This window comes from Ailuropoda melanoleuca, chromosome 13 (assembly GCF_002007445.2).
Source record: "Ailuropoda melanoleuca isolate Jingjing chromosome 13, ASM200744v2, whole genome shotgun sequence".
NCBI classification, from domain to species: domain Eukaryota; kingdom Metazoa; phylum Chordata; class Mammalia; order Carnivora; family Ursidae; genus Ailuropoda; species Ailuropoda melanoleuca.
This window is the reverse complement of record NC_048230.1, coordinates 73,020,290-73,035,047: the sequence shown is the minus strand read 5'-3', so window position 1 is coordinate 73,035,047 and position 14,758 is coordinate 73,020,290. Positions and strand designations below refer to the sequence as shown.

General features: G+C 43.4%; 1 protein-coding gene across 7 annotated transcripts in view; it reads left to right on the top strand.

Moving 5' to 3' along the window:
* The first annotated feature begins 3,320 nt into the window (after nucleotides 1-3,320).
* Nucleotides 3,321-14,758, top strand: part of LOC100474857 (signal-regulatory protein beta-1) — a 28,670-nt gene continuing 17,232 nt past the window's right edge. For 4 of the 7 annotated variants that reach the window (XM_034641529.1, XM_034641528.1, XM_034641526.1 and 1 more), the window contains exons 1-2: nucleotides 3,323-3,505; nucleotides 4,860-5,213. In XM_034641529.1, the coding sequence (XP_034497420.1) occupies nucleotides 3,397-3,505; nucleotides 4,860-5,213 (463 nt within the window). In that variant the 5' untranslated portion in view covers nucleotides 3,323-3,396. Of the gene's footprint in view, nucleotides 3,506-4,859; nucleotides 5,214-14,758 lie in introns of all 7 variants that reach the window. The other 3 variants (XM_034641525.1, XM_034641530.1, XM_034641531.1) reach the window with 2 other exon arrangements.

Genomic DNA, 14,758 nt, shown 5'->3' with positions numbered 1-14,758 from the left:
TAAGCTTCTGCCTTCGGCTCAGGGCGTGATCCCAGCGTTCTGGGATCGAGCCCCACATCAGGCTCCTCTGCTATGAGCCTGCTTCTTGCTCTCCCACTCCCCCTGCTTGTGTTCCCTCTCTCGCTGGCTGTCTCTATCTCTGTCGAATAAATAAATAAAATATTTTAAAAAAAATAGAGACCCAAGAAGTCTGCCTTTTTATTCCCTGGTAACATCCACCCAGTGGAGCTTCCAACACTAAGAGGACAGCCCAGCCCTGACCAAGTGGGGTCAGAATGAAGTAGCTGTGAAGCCACCACTGTGGTTCACTCAGTAAGTGTCAGGCTCCAGGGGTTTCCAGGGATGGAGGAGCCCAGGAAGGAGCAAAGGGAGGAGAAAACAGCTGTAAGATGCCAGGGAAGGTCAGCATCCTGTGGCTCTAGTGCTTCTGGGAAGAACCAGACCAGAGGCCGACACCTGGGGTCACCGCACACAGGCTTACCATGATCCACCATCCCCTCCTGAGTGTAAAAACACCTGTTGAGTGTTCTCAATGCGAGACAGAGCAGACCCAACCCCTGCTCTCGCTGAGGCATATACTCTAGTGGGCAAGCCAGACAGTGAAAATAAATACATGATTACAAATTCTGATAGGTAACAAAGGGTGCTTTGGGTCTATCTATAATGAAGAAGAGAAGTGGGTGGACATCCCCAGTTCGCGGAACAGAGGGAGGAGTATGGGGCCTGAGTCAGCGTGAAAGGCCAGTGCAGCTGAGCCCAAACATGAGAGCAGAGCGAGGAGGTGAGGCTGGCAGAGCAGTCAGATCAGTCAGGTGCATGAGGAGAACCCCATGTGACCATAAGAGCCCTGAGAAGCCATTGAAAGAGAGCGACAAGATCAGATGTCTCGTTTAAAAGTAGCACTCTGGGGGCGCCTGGGTAGTGCAGTCGTTAAGCGTCTGCCTTCGGCTCAGGGCGTGATCCCGGCGTTCCGGGATCGAGTCCCACATCGGGCTCCTCCGCTGGGAGCCTGCTTCTTCCCTCTCCCACTCCCCTGCTGTGTTCCCTCTCTCGCTGGCTGTCTCTCTATCACATAAATAAATAAAATCTTTAAAAAAAAAAAAAAAGTAGCACTCTGGCTCCAGTGTGATGAGAAGACCACATGCAACAGGGGAACAGAGGGGGAGGCGAAGTGACAGGCTAGCCAAGCAGATGTGACAGTGGAGAGACAGACACAGGAGGATTTAAGAAGTGTTTAGATGAAAAGATGTTGGGGGGGAGGGGTGTCATGTAAAATGACACCAATGTCTCCGGCTGGACTAAGTGGCTCACTGGGGGTGTCAGACCCTGAAATGGGGACACAGGCGGAGAGCCCGATGGGAGGTGAATGATGAGAAGAGTTTGCAGGTGCTAAGCAGACAGTACAATACAGGCATGTAGATGACTTGGCCACGGTCCTGCAGGGCCCGGGTGGGCGCAGGATTCCAACCGAGGTCCTATTGGCCCCTCAGTCTGTCTCCTAAGGCCACGTTCCATGGGCCCTGCCAGCAAGGAGCCCCAGGCCCAGTGAAGGAGGTAGACACTAATGAGTGGGGACGGGGAAGAAGGTTGCCGAGGGCAGCGTTAGAGCAACTACTGCTGTGTAACAGAACACTCCAAAACAGGGGTAGCAAACAACAATTTCATTATTTTTTTGAAGATTTTATTTATTTATTTACTTGAGAGAGAGAGTGAGCATGAGCAGGGGAAGACACAGAGGGAGAGAGAGAGGGAGAAGCAGGCTCTCCACTGAGCAGAAAGCCCAATGTGGGGCTTGATCCCAGGACCCTGGAATCATGACCAAAGCTGAAAGTAGACGCTTAACCGACTGAGCCACCCAGGTGCCCCAACAACCATTTCATTATGATCAGTGCTACCGTGGTCAGAAATTCACACAGGGCACAAGAATGGCTTGTCTCCTCTGAATGATGTCTGGGTGCTCAGCTAGGGGTGACAACTTCTAGGGTCTGGAACCATCCAGAAGCTTTCTTATTTACATGTCTAACGATTGATGCTGGCAACTGGCTGGACCCTTAGCTGGGCTTTCAGTAGAACTCCTACATGTGTGGTCTGTGTTTGTGCTAGTTTGGGCTTCCTCCTAGCCTGGCGACAAGATTCCAAAAAGGAGCATCACGGGAGAGCAGGGTAGAAGCACAGGGAAGTTCTATGGTCTAGCCTTGGAAGTTACCTCATACCATGTGTTCTCACAAGCCTGCCCAGGGGGAGGGGATATTTACCCACTCCTCAATGGGAGGCGTGTCAAGCGGCATGAGGAAGAGTATTGCGGCAGTCAGCTCTGCAAAATACAGTCTGTCACCACTGAAAAGAGGAAGTGGGTTGGAATAACGGAGCCAAAGGGAACACTCTGGCCAGTGCCTTGTTAAGGGTCCTACAGTCAAGCTCTCTCAGGGAGGACAAAATAAAAAGCTAGAATAACAACAGCACCTCAGGGTAAGAGGATGTATTTTATGAAAGAACACTCTAATCCCATCTCCGACCCCCCCCTTTGGTTCTGCCACTTCACATCATCCACATACAGTCAGCTGCTGGGATGGAGGCAAGGGCTGGGAGCAGTGGGGAAACTAAGTCACAGAAGGCAGGGTCCCACAGAAGTGAAGAGCTCACAGCTTCTCAGGCTCTGGACACAATCCTGAGTGCTGGTTGTTGCTGCTCAGGAGAAAAGAGGGGGTGCATTTTTGATGTGGGGTTTCTCCTTGTGCACTCCCTCTGCCCAGAGCTGGGCCCAGGGCCGGGGAAACAGAAGAGGCACCCCTCCTCCTCCTGGGCCTGGACTGTGTTGTTGTCGCTGAAGGATGAGCATGCTGGCGTCCCTTCCCCACCCTCTACACCAGAAGCCATCCTCGCCCTCCGAAGACCTAGCTCTTGGCTCACCTGAAGCCCCTTCCCCTGCAAGTATACTCTCAAAGCTGGGGCGTCCATCCGACGCGGCTCATGTTTACCACTGACCCCTCTGGGGTGGGGAAAACAGGGCCCCCCTTCCCTGGAGGCCCGCTTCCCAGGAGCCTTCCTCCCGGACAGCTGGGCGGTGCATCGGAGCCCACGGTGTTGCCCTGTTCCCAAAGACGGAAAACACCCTCGCTCTAGGGCGAGGAAGGGCCAGCAGGGCCTCTGACATGGACCAGGGGGGCCAAGGGACACAGCCCCTGCCCTAAAAGGGGGTCTGCCACATTTCCCCAAGCATCTTGGGAGCCTTCTCTCGGTAATTTCGTAGCAGAGTCTGATTCTTATTTCACAAGCTAGAAGCAGAAACTGTGAAAACCCCACAGCTCGTTCCACCCATCACTGTCACTTCCTCTTCCGTGAGGGACACAAGGCTTCCCCTCTCGTCGCAGAGTGGCATCCCGAGGCCTCTCCAGGATGACATTCAGACAGAGCGAGCTCCGGGCCACCACGATGCCCGCACCTGCCACCCCACCCCGCCTGCCTCGGCCCTCCCTGCTGCTGCCTCTGCTGCTGGGCCTCACAGGTGAGTGCCGCCCTCGGGGAGCACTGTGCGAGAATGCTCACGTGAGGGCGGCGGCCGAGGTACCGCTTCCCCATTGGCAGCGGGGTGGATGGATCTCAGTTCCAGGCTCTCCTTCTTCACTGCGGCTTCCTCTTGAAGACATGTCTCTAAATGTTTTCTTTTACAACAAATCCCCCCAGAATGCTTATTACTCGGAGGGGTCCCTTCCTCGCCCACTCAGGTGCAGACAGGATTTACCCCACCAGGCATTTCTCAGTGCGGGGGGGTGGGGGAGGGTTCCCAGTCCCACCTCACTTCCCACACTCCTGTCACCTGTGAAGCCTCCATGACCCCGTGTGGCTTGACTTGTAGGACCTGGGGCCATGCTGAGGGAGGAGGTGGGGGTGCAGCATCTGAGTCCTGCTGAAAACCCTAGGACCTGGGAGTCAGAGCTGCCCTAATTAAGGTGGAGATGATGACAGGTAGGTAGATAGGTAGATAGATCGCAAGTACTCCATATGCCATGCTGAGCGATTAGAAAACTGCTAAGTGGTACTATGTAGACTATTAAGTCTCCCCAAATCTCAGCATTCTAAAATTACATTCTTGATTGGGAGTTAATCCTGCTCCTTTCTCCCCAGAGCTGACCCCAGACCCCGCAGACAGGTGAAGCGCCCCTCCTCCTCCCCAGGGGGTTGACATCTCAGTTGAGAGGCTAACCAGTAAAGTGGTTAAAGGCACAGATATTTTTTGAAACGGATCTGCCAGAGTTCAAATCCAAGTTCATCACTTATACCCTATATTTGGCTTGGAACAAGTTATGAGTTTCTCTGTGCCTCCATTTTCTTGCCTGGAAGCAGGGATGACTAATAATGCCCTTCTCACAGAGTAGTGGTGGGAACTGAATGAGTCAGTTAGTGTATTTAAGTGCTTAGAGTGATGTCTGGTACACAGAAGCGTCTATGGAAACTCGCTGTCGAATCCTTCTAGGGTTTAGTGAATGCAGATACGAACACTGAAAATGGTCCTGCTGGTTCTACCCATTACAGCACTCACTCCGTGTCCTTGACAACCATGTCTTCCTTGAAAATTCACAGCACTGATTGGGAAAGGTTTGATCCATCCTGCTTGACAGAGGAAACCACCGAAAGCAAAGGACGGAGGGGCTTCCCCCAAAGAGCAGCAGGCTTGTCCGAGCAGGAGTCGGGCCTTGAGCCCACAGCAGCCTGACTCCCAGTCCACACACTCCAGGCCCTTCAGGCACAGTCCTGAGTGTTTTTCAACGGTTTCCAGTTTCAGTCTCACAGCAAAGCCGTAAGAGAGGTCCCCTGGGCCAGGCAGGGGACACCTGGTGCTGACTTGTGTTTCCCTCCAGGTGTGGCAGGTGAGCTGGAGCTGCAGGTGATCCAGCCTGACAAGTCCATGTCTGTCGCAGCCGGACAGACAGCCACTCTGCGCTGCACCGTGACCTCCCTGCTCCCCATTGGGCCGGTTGAGTGGTTCCGGGGGACAGGGCCAACCCGGGAGTCAGTCTACAATTTCAAAGGAGGCCACTACCCCCGAGTAACATATGTTTCAGACGCCACAAGGAGAAACAACACGGACTTTTCCATCCACATCAGTGACATCACCCCAGCAGACGCCGGTACCTACTACTGTGTGAAGTTCCAGAGAGGCAGCCCGGATGTGGAGTTTAAGTCTGGACCAGGCACCAGGATGTTTGTACCTGGTAAGTCCAGATCCCTGAAAACCCAGCCTGTTGCTCTAAAACAATCCACAAGTTCCAGGCTCTCAGCACAAGGCTCCCCCTTTGTCAGCCCTTGTGTTAAAGTTGAGTATAGAAGATGGGGATAGTGAGAAATCACAGCAAAGAAGTAGAGTTAAATACAATCCCAGGGCCCCTAGCAATAGAGTCCTACCCTTTAGAATCTCACATTTTCAAAAGCCATAAAACAGACCGGAAAGCAGAGTGAGTAGAATTACAGACACTGGGCCACATGGCCTGGATTCAACTTCTAATTCTGCCATTTTCAAGCTGTGTGACTTCAGTGACTTTCTTAAATTCTCTGTGCCTCCATTTCCTCATCTGTAAGATAGGGATAATAATAGTACCCGCCTCATAGATTTGTTGTGAGGAGTACAAATGTAAATGAGTTTATAAATGTAAAAACACTTGTTTTACATTTACATCTTACATTTATAGAAGATCACCCATAACATAATTATTGAATTAGTGTATATTGTCACTATTCAGCATATTAAAACCAATCAGGTATTACAGAGGGCACGTATTGCATGGAGCACTGGGTGTTATACGCAAGCAATGAATCATGGAACACTACATCAAAAGCTAATGATGAACTGTATGGTGACTAACATATAATAATTTTTAAAAAACCAATCAGACTTAAAAACATAATCTTAAAGGCATGGAACCATGGATTCACAGAAACAAAGAATGAAAGAATTGTTGAAGCAGAAAATTATAAAAATTACATTTGGGAATGTGGACTATGTAATCCATATATTTCTTAAATTTTGCCCTGGAGTCTTTAAAACCTGTGTATTTTTGGATTTGGTCCTGGCTGATAGAATTGTGTCTCAAGACAAAGCCCACAAGACTCTAAACAGCATCTCTACAGCGGAGCCTGGGAAGCAGAGCAGTTAGTGCAGGCCTGTTCATACTGATGACTTAATGATCATGTTGTTTTCTCCGTAAAAAAAAAAAAAATGAGTGTGATAACTTACTCTAACAGAATAGAATGGAAACACACATCAACAGAATTTGAATTAAAATTTTAGCACCTCAGGGCCACGGAGAAGCAAAGGGAACTGGTAGGCAGTCTTCTGAGACAAAGAGAAGGTCATCTGATTTTCAAGAATCAAAAATAAAAAGCAAGTGGGATGTGAACCATTTGAATGAGATCAGCATGAGATCTATACAGGCAGCATTAGATGCTAGAAGACAAGGAGTGGTACCTTCAAAATTCTTAAGGAAAATGATGCCCAACTTAAAATTCTAGACCCAACCAGTCTGCTCAATTCGTGACATCACCAAGAGATACCTTTCAATGTACCCTTTCTGTTTTAGCAAGATACAAAGTTAAACAAAGAAAAGTAAGAATGGGAACCAGAAAAGGGAACAGGAGACTCCAAGATAAGAGCTGTGCAGGAGGCACAGAAATAGCCACTATGCCATTCCAGAACAGGAGGACTGAGGGCTTTAAGAGGGACATCTCAAAAAGATTGAATTGCTAGAACATTAGTCTTCAAACTCATGCCCATTTCTAATATTATTTAAGAATATATTGAAGTATTGCCAATGCTTTCAGGAAGGAGAAAATAATAGAAAGCATACAAATTATAAAGGAAGTGGAAAAACTATCTCTCTTTGTAGATGATATGGTATCTGGAAAACTTTACGGACACAACATTAAGCTATTACAAACTATAAGATACTTTGTAATGTAGCAAGTTATACAATCAATAAACAGAAATCAATAACTTTCATATAAGTAAAGGAAAAGCAGTTAGTAGATATAATGGAATAGATGACCACATTCACAATAGCAAATTTAACACTTTGGGCACCTTCTATCAAAACAGTGATAGGGACTGGATTCACTTTCCCACAAAAAATCCTGGCAAACTACATGAAACAATGGTTGACAAGACATTGCACAACAGTGTTCAAAGGACAGTGATCCCTGAGAGATGAGAGACAAATGACATGGAACCCAAGGTCGCCTCCAGCTTACTCTGTGAGAAAGCTTCCGTGCCACCATGCAATAGAAGAGAACTCAGATGGAGCATGGAGGTCTCCTCGAGTTGAAAGAAGGAGCTAGAAGTCCAAAAAGGGCAAAGTGGCTGGAGTTTTCAGAGGAAACACCAAATATGAGAAAGCTATACAGAGAGAGAACTCCAAAGATCTTCAGTATTTGGCTGAGTACTGAAGAGTGTGTTCATGAGAACATACATGCACATGAGTATAATATGCACATGGCCTCAAGGGAAGATATCCCTGGAGCTCACGTAAGGCCAAGAACGGTGCCTGTTCCCACCAACCTGAGTGAAAAACCTCATAATTCATGGGGCATCTGGTAGAGTATGCAGAAGGATTCTGCCTCAGTAAGAGAAAAAAGAAAAAAAAAATTACCCCTAGACCAAATGAAGTTATGGTCCTGCATCGCAAAGCTTAAATACAACGCATGAAAACATCAAATTGTTTCCAGGTAATTTAACCAGGCCCCAAAACAAGTTCAAGTGCATTTATAGGATTACAAAATATCCAACACCAAACCAAGTAAAATTCACAGCTTCTGGCCTGCAATAAGAAATTACCAAGCTGACAGATGCTAACTACAGGTATCATGGGGAGCACAGAACAATATATAGAATTATGGGATCACTGTGTTATACACCTGACACTAATATAACACTGTATGTCAACTATACTGCAATAAAATCTTTTCAATTACCAAGCATGAAAGAAACAGGAAAACACAATTTATAATGTGAATCAGTCATCTGAAACCTAGCCAGAAAAGACAGATGACAGGATTAGTACGCAAAGACATTAAAGTTAGTATAACTACACTACGTATAGTCAAATAGATAGACGAAGGACTGAATATGTGAAGTAGAGGCAGGAAAAATGTTTTCAAAGATCAGTATTGAACTTTTCGAGACGAAAACTGCAACACCTAGATGAAAAATATAGACTGGATGGGATTCATGGCAGATGAGGCACTGAAAAAAATTAATGAACTTAAAATACAGCAACAGAAACTATCCAAAAGTATACACAAAAAGGTAGAAGACTGAGAAAAGATAAAGAGAGCATCAATCAGCTATGGGAAAACCTCAAGTGGCCTACTAAATATGTATTAGAGACTCGAAAGGAAGAAGGGGACAGAAAGAGTATTTGAAGAAATAATGGTTGCATTTTTCCAAATATGATGAAAACTATGAACCCGTGGATCCAAAAATCTCAGGGAACCCCAAGCACAAGAAACCTGAAGAAAACTACAGAAAGTGCATCATACTCCAATTGCATAAAATCAGTAATCAAGAAAAGATCTTAAAAACAACCAGAAGAAAAGGGAAATATTAGATACAAAGGAACAAAGATAAATTTGACAGCAAATTTCTCATTGAAAAATGATGTAAGCCAAAAGATAGTGGAGAAACATCTTTAAAGCATTTTTAAATGAGATAATATAACAATCCTAGATGTTTATTCACCCAATAAGAGAGCTTTAAAATACATGACACAAAAACTCATAGAATAGCAAGGATGGAGAGACAAATCCACAGCTCTAGTTTCAGATTTCAACACTCCTCTTTCAATAACTGGTAAGACAAGTAGGCAGAGCATCACTAAGTACGTAGAAGACTGAACAGCATCATTAAACAATCTGAATTAACTGACATTTATAGAACACATCACCCCAAAACAGCAGAATACACATTCTTTTCAAATGCAAAGGGAACACTTACCAAGATGCATCATATCCTGGGCTATAAATTGTCTCAGTAAATTTAAAATGAGTCAAGTCATACAAAATGTGTTCTCATTGGAATTATATTGATAATAACAAAATGATCTCTGGAAAATCCCCAGATATTTGGAAACAAAATGATACACTTCTGAAAAACATGTTATCAAAGAAGTATAAGGAAAATGAGAGTATATTCTAAACTGAATGAACATGAAAGCACAACACACCAAATTTGTGGATGCAGCCAAAACAGTGCTGAAGGGGAAATTTTTGGCACTAAATGCCTGTATTAGCACAGAAGAAAAGTTTCAACTTGTGACCTTAAAAATTAGAACAAGAAAAATGAGTGAAACCCAAAGTAACCAGAAGAAAGGAAATAATAAAGAACAGAGCAGAAATCAGAAATAGAAAATGGAAAAGTAGGAGAAAACCAGTAAAATTAAAGGCTGGTTCTCTGAGAAAATCAGTAAAATTTATAAACTCTAGCCACACAGTCAGCCAAGAAAAAAGAGAGAGTATACAAATTGCCAATATCAAGACTGAGAGATGGGGTGTTAGGCTGGCTCAGTCAGAAGGACATGTGACTGTTGATCTCAGGGCCATGAGTTTGAGCCCCACCCTGGGTGTGGAGATTACTAAAAATAAATAAATAAGTAAACTTAAAAAGAAAGAGTGAGGGGCGCCTGGGTGGCACAGCGGTTAAGCATCTGCCTTCAGCTCAGGGCGTGATCCCAGCGTTATGGGATCGAGCCCCACATCAGGCTCTTCTGCTATGAGCCTGCTTCTTCCTCTCCCACTCCCCCTGCTTGTGTTCTCTCTCTCGCTGGCTGTCTCTATCTCTCTGTCGAATAAATAAATAAAATCTTAAAAAAAAAAAAAGAAAGAAAGAGTGAGAGAGGTAACATCCCTACAGCTGCCACAGATATTAAAAAGATTATAAGGAAACTTCATGAAAAATTTTATACCTATAAACTCAACAACTTAGATGAAATGCACAAATTCCTTGGAAGATACGGGCTACCAAAGCTCACTCCAGAAGAAGTCAATAGCCTGATTATTTCTATATTTATTAAAGAAATTGGATTTGTAGTTTAAAAAACCTCCCACAAACAGTCCAAGCTCAGATGACGTCACTGAGGAACTCTACCAAACATTTAAGAAAGAAATGCTAACAATTATACACAAATTCTTCCAGAAGACTGGAGAGAGAGTGATGCTTTCCCATCAATCCTCAAAACCAGCATTACTGTGATACTAAAACCAGATTAAAAAAAAAACTTGAGGCCAATATCCCTCATGAACATAGAATTATTATAAAGCTACAAAAATCCTACAGTGTAGTATTGGCATCAAGATAGACAAGTAGAGAGGGGTGCCTCTCTAGCTCAGTCAGAAGAGCATACAACTCTTGATTTTTGGGGTCATGAGTTTGAACCCCACACTGGGTGTACAGATTACTAAAAATAAATAAGCAAAAGACAGACAAATAGATCAATGAAAAAGAACAGATTCCAGAAATAATACCATATATATAGTCAATTGATTTCCTAAAAGAAAAAAAAAGTAAAGGCAATTTCATGATGAAAGAAGTCTTCAACAATAGTGGTGGACTGATTGGAACATTAGTAAGCAAACCAATGGAACAGAATAAAAACTCTAGTACGGTTCCTCCCACCACACCCCAAAATTAATTCCACATGGATCAGATATTTAAATAATGAAACTGTGCAAGTATGAGAAGCAATCATGTCTGGATTCTTTTGTAATCCAGAAATGGGGGAAACCTTCCCAACTATAATTCAAAATGCAGAAACAAAAAGAGAAAAAAAATGACAATTTGATCATTTTGTACAAAAGAAACTTGTGCATGGAAGTGTGTGTGCGTACACTATTTTGCAACTTGTAATACAAAGAATCACCCCTAATGTATATAGAGAGCTTCTAAAATTTTACAACAAGCAACTTTATAGAATTATGGGCAATAAATATGAAAAGACAATTTACAGAAAGTGAAATAGAAACATCTCCTAGATATATAAGACTATGTTCAATCACCCTCACATAAAAGGATATGCGATTTAAAACTACATTGGAACACAACTTCTCACCTCTCTACTTCGCCAAAAATCCAAAAATTTGACAATATGCTGTATTGGAGGAGCTGTGGGGAAACTGATACTTCCATATTTTGTATGTAGAAATTCAAAATCATGTAAGTCATAAGGAAGTGGATTTGGCAATACTTAGCAAAATTACATATTAAATATATATACATACATTACCCTGTGACCTAACAATCTTACTTCTAGGGGCGCCTGGGTGGCACAGCGGTTAAGCGTCTGCCTTCGGCTCAGGGCGTGATCCTGGCTTTATGGGATCGAGCCCCACATCACTCCTCCGCTATGAGCCTGCTTCTTCCTCTCCCACTCCCCCTGCTTGTGCTCCCTCTCTTGCTGGCTGTCTCTATCTCTGTCGAATAAATAAATAAAATCTTTAAAAAAAAAAAAACAATCTTACTTCTAGAAACTTATCTCAAAGATATACTAACAAAAGTGCAAGATGATTTATGGTTAGGCTCTTGATTACAACACTGTGTGTAAGAATAAAAGACAAGCTGCTAAATAAATTATGGTAGAGTCACCCATTGGAGTACCGTAACTTTAAAAAGACATGAGAAGTCAGCACTTTGCTTCAGCATGACCCACAGGATATCATTAAACAAGAAAAGTAATGTGAGGAAGAGTGTGTGGAGCACACTATCTTTTAGTTAAGAAGAGTGGGAAATACAAACATATCCATATTTGGTTATATTCTTTTAAAAGAGGAATAAAAGCGCAGAGGACCACAGGGGAAGGGAGGGAAAACTGAATGGGAAGAAATCAGAGAGGGAGACAAACCATGGGAGACTCTTGACTCTGGGAAACAAACTGAAGGTTGCGGAAGGGGAGGTGGGTTGGGGGATGGGGATAACTGGGTGATGGGCATTAAGCAAGGCCTGTGATGTGATGAGCACTGGGTGTTATATGCAACTAATGAATCACTGAACACACAACAAAAAATAATGATGTGCTATATGTTGGCTAATTGAATTTAAATAAATAAATAGGAAAAAAAATTTACCTATAGGGGAAAAAGGCAACAGGGTAGAAGGGACAGGGATGAAAGTTAGACTTCTCTGACTGTCCTTTGCCTGAGGTTTTGATTTTATAAACATATGCACATTTTAAATAATTAATAAACAAAATTAAAAATTATAAAATTCCTAATATCTAGATTGTTAAATCTAAAATTTAACTAATTAGCCTAACTATATATTGATGGTTTACCCAGATAACGAGAAATTATTTCAAGAGACTTTGAAACATAGGGTTTTAGCTTAGACTCACCAAGCAGATCCCGAGACAAATTATTTGAGTGCAAGGAACCCCAGTAGGGAAGTGGTGAAGTCAGACAGTTAGTGAAGGGTGTGTCATCAAGTCCACCACCACTGTGGGCAAATGGAGCTCAATCAGATGAGAAACTATGGGAAATGATACAGAACGTGTCTCAGATGTAGCCCTCTTGAAAGGAAAGGAGTTTGGGCTAATTATATACCAACTCCCTCTCACTCATAGATTGACAGCTGTTCTCAGAGGGTGTTAGATGCCCCGTATTTCCAGTGTTCCATGTGCACAGGCAACCTGCCATAAAAGCAACCTTCTCAAAAAGCATTCAGGAGAAAACATGCATGTACGGGCATTTGGAAGTAGTCCTGAGTGCACTGGAGTGGTCAAGCTCAAAGAATCTGGATATGCACTGGAGAATGCATGTTACAAATAATATGTATCTATATCCTGAGTGAAACATATCCTAAGAACAAGGAGAACCATGAAGAAACCCAAAACTCTATTCAATAATTTGGTAATAATATTTGGTGTTGGTGTTTATAAGTATTGCATGTGTTGTAGGATAAAGCAAATAACTCTTTTGATGTCCTCAGAAACTGGAATTTGCAGGATGAGAGACTGATACAGAGAAGAAACAAAGAAGTTAGGTTTAAAAACTGCATTTTTTAAAAAGATTTTACTTATTTATTTGAGAGAGAGAGAGCACGTGAGAGAGAGAGAGTGCACACAAGCAGAATGGAGGGATAGAGAGGGAAACAGACTCCCAGCCGAGCAGGGAGTCTGATGCACAACTCGATCCCAGGACCCTGGGATCATGACCTGAGCTGAAGGCAGTCGCTTAACCAACTGAGCCACCCAGGGGCTCTAAAAACTGCATTCTTAAAATTGGATTATAACTATCAGAATTAACCTGTTTCATTGTCTCCCTCCTTAAAAAATACTTACTTCATAGCCCTGTCCCCCAAAAGGACCTGGAAGCAGTGACAAGCTAGTAGTAATGAGCACTGCTACTACACAGATTATGATCTCTTAATAGCACTTCCACAAAAAAAAACAACCAGGGCTGCATAGGGTAATGACTGATTCCGGATCCTGGACAGGAAATGGGTGAAATGGGCATGAATATTTTGTTGTGTGAAAAGCAAGGAAGCTATCGGTGTCTACTGAAATTATATAAAAAACTCAGGAACTAATTTCAAGGAGGCGTCCACTGGCCAAAGATGAGATGATTTGAGCATTAGAAAGTACAAAGGAAACAGTCAACAAAACCAAGAGGCAACCCACGGAATGGGAGAAGATACTTGCAAATGGCACTACAGATAAAGGGCTGGTATCCAAGATCTATAAAGAACTTCTCAAACTCAACACCCAAAAAACAAATATTCAAGTCCAAAAATGGGCAGAAGACATGAACAGACACTTTTCCAATGAAGACATAAGAATGACTAATAGACACATGAAAAAATGTTCAACATCATTAGCCATCAGGGAAATTCAAATCAAAACCACACTGAGATACCACCTTACACCAGGCAGAATGGCTAAAATTGACAAGGCAGGAAACAACAAATGTTGGAGAGGATGTGAAGAAAGAGGAACCTTCTTACACCGTTGGTGGGAATGCAAGTTGGTACAGCCACTTCGGAAAACAGTGTGGAGGTTCCTCAAAAAGTTAAAAATAGAGCTACCCTATGACCCAGCAATTGCACTACTGGGTATTTACCTCAAAGATACAGACGTCGTGAAGAGAAGGGCCATATGCACCCCAATGTTCATAGCAGCAATGTCCACAATAGCCAAACTGTGGAAGGAGCTGAGATGCCCTTCAACAGATGAATGGATAAAGATGATGTGGTCCATATATACATGGAATATTACTCAGCCATCAGAAAGGATGATTACCCAACATTTGCATCGACATGCATGGAACTGGAGGGGATTATCCTAAGTAAAATAAGCCAAACAGAGAAAGACAATTATCATATGGTTTCACTTATTTGTGGAACATAAGGAATAGCATGGGGGACATTAGGAGAAGGAAGGGAAAAATGAAGTGGGGGGGAATCGGAGGGGGAGATGAGGAGACTATGGACTCTGGGAAACAAACTGAGGGCTTTGGGGGGTGGGGGTGAGAGGATGGGCTAGCCTGGTGAAGGGTATTAAAGAGGGCACATATTGCATGGAGCCCTGAGTGTTACAAGCAAACAATGAAATCATGGAACACAACATCAAAAACTAATGATGTATGGTATGGTGACTAACATAACATAAAAAAAATTTTTTTAATAAAATTAAAATTGAAATAGATTGACATCTATCAATCCATGTTAAAAACCCAGATTTTATAATGATACGAAAATAAAAGAAACTTCATTGGTCACCTCTGG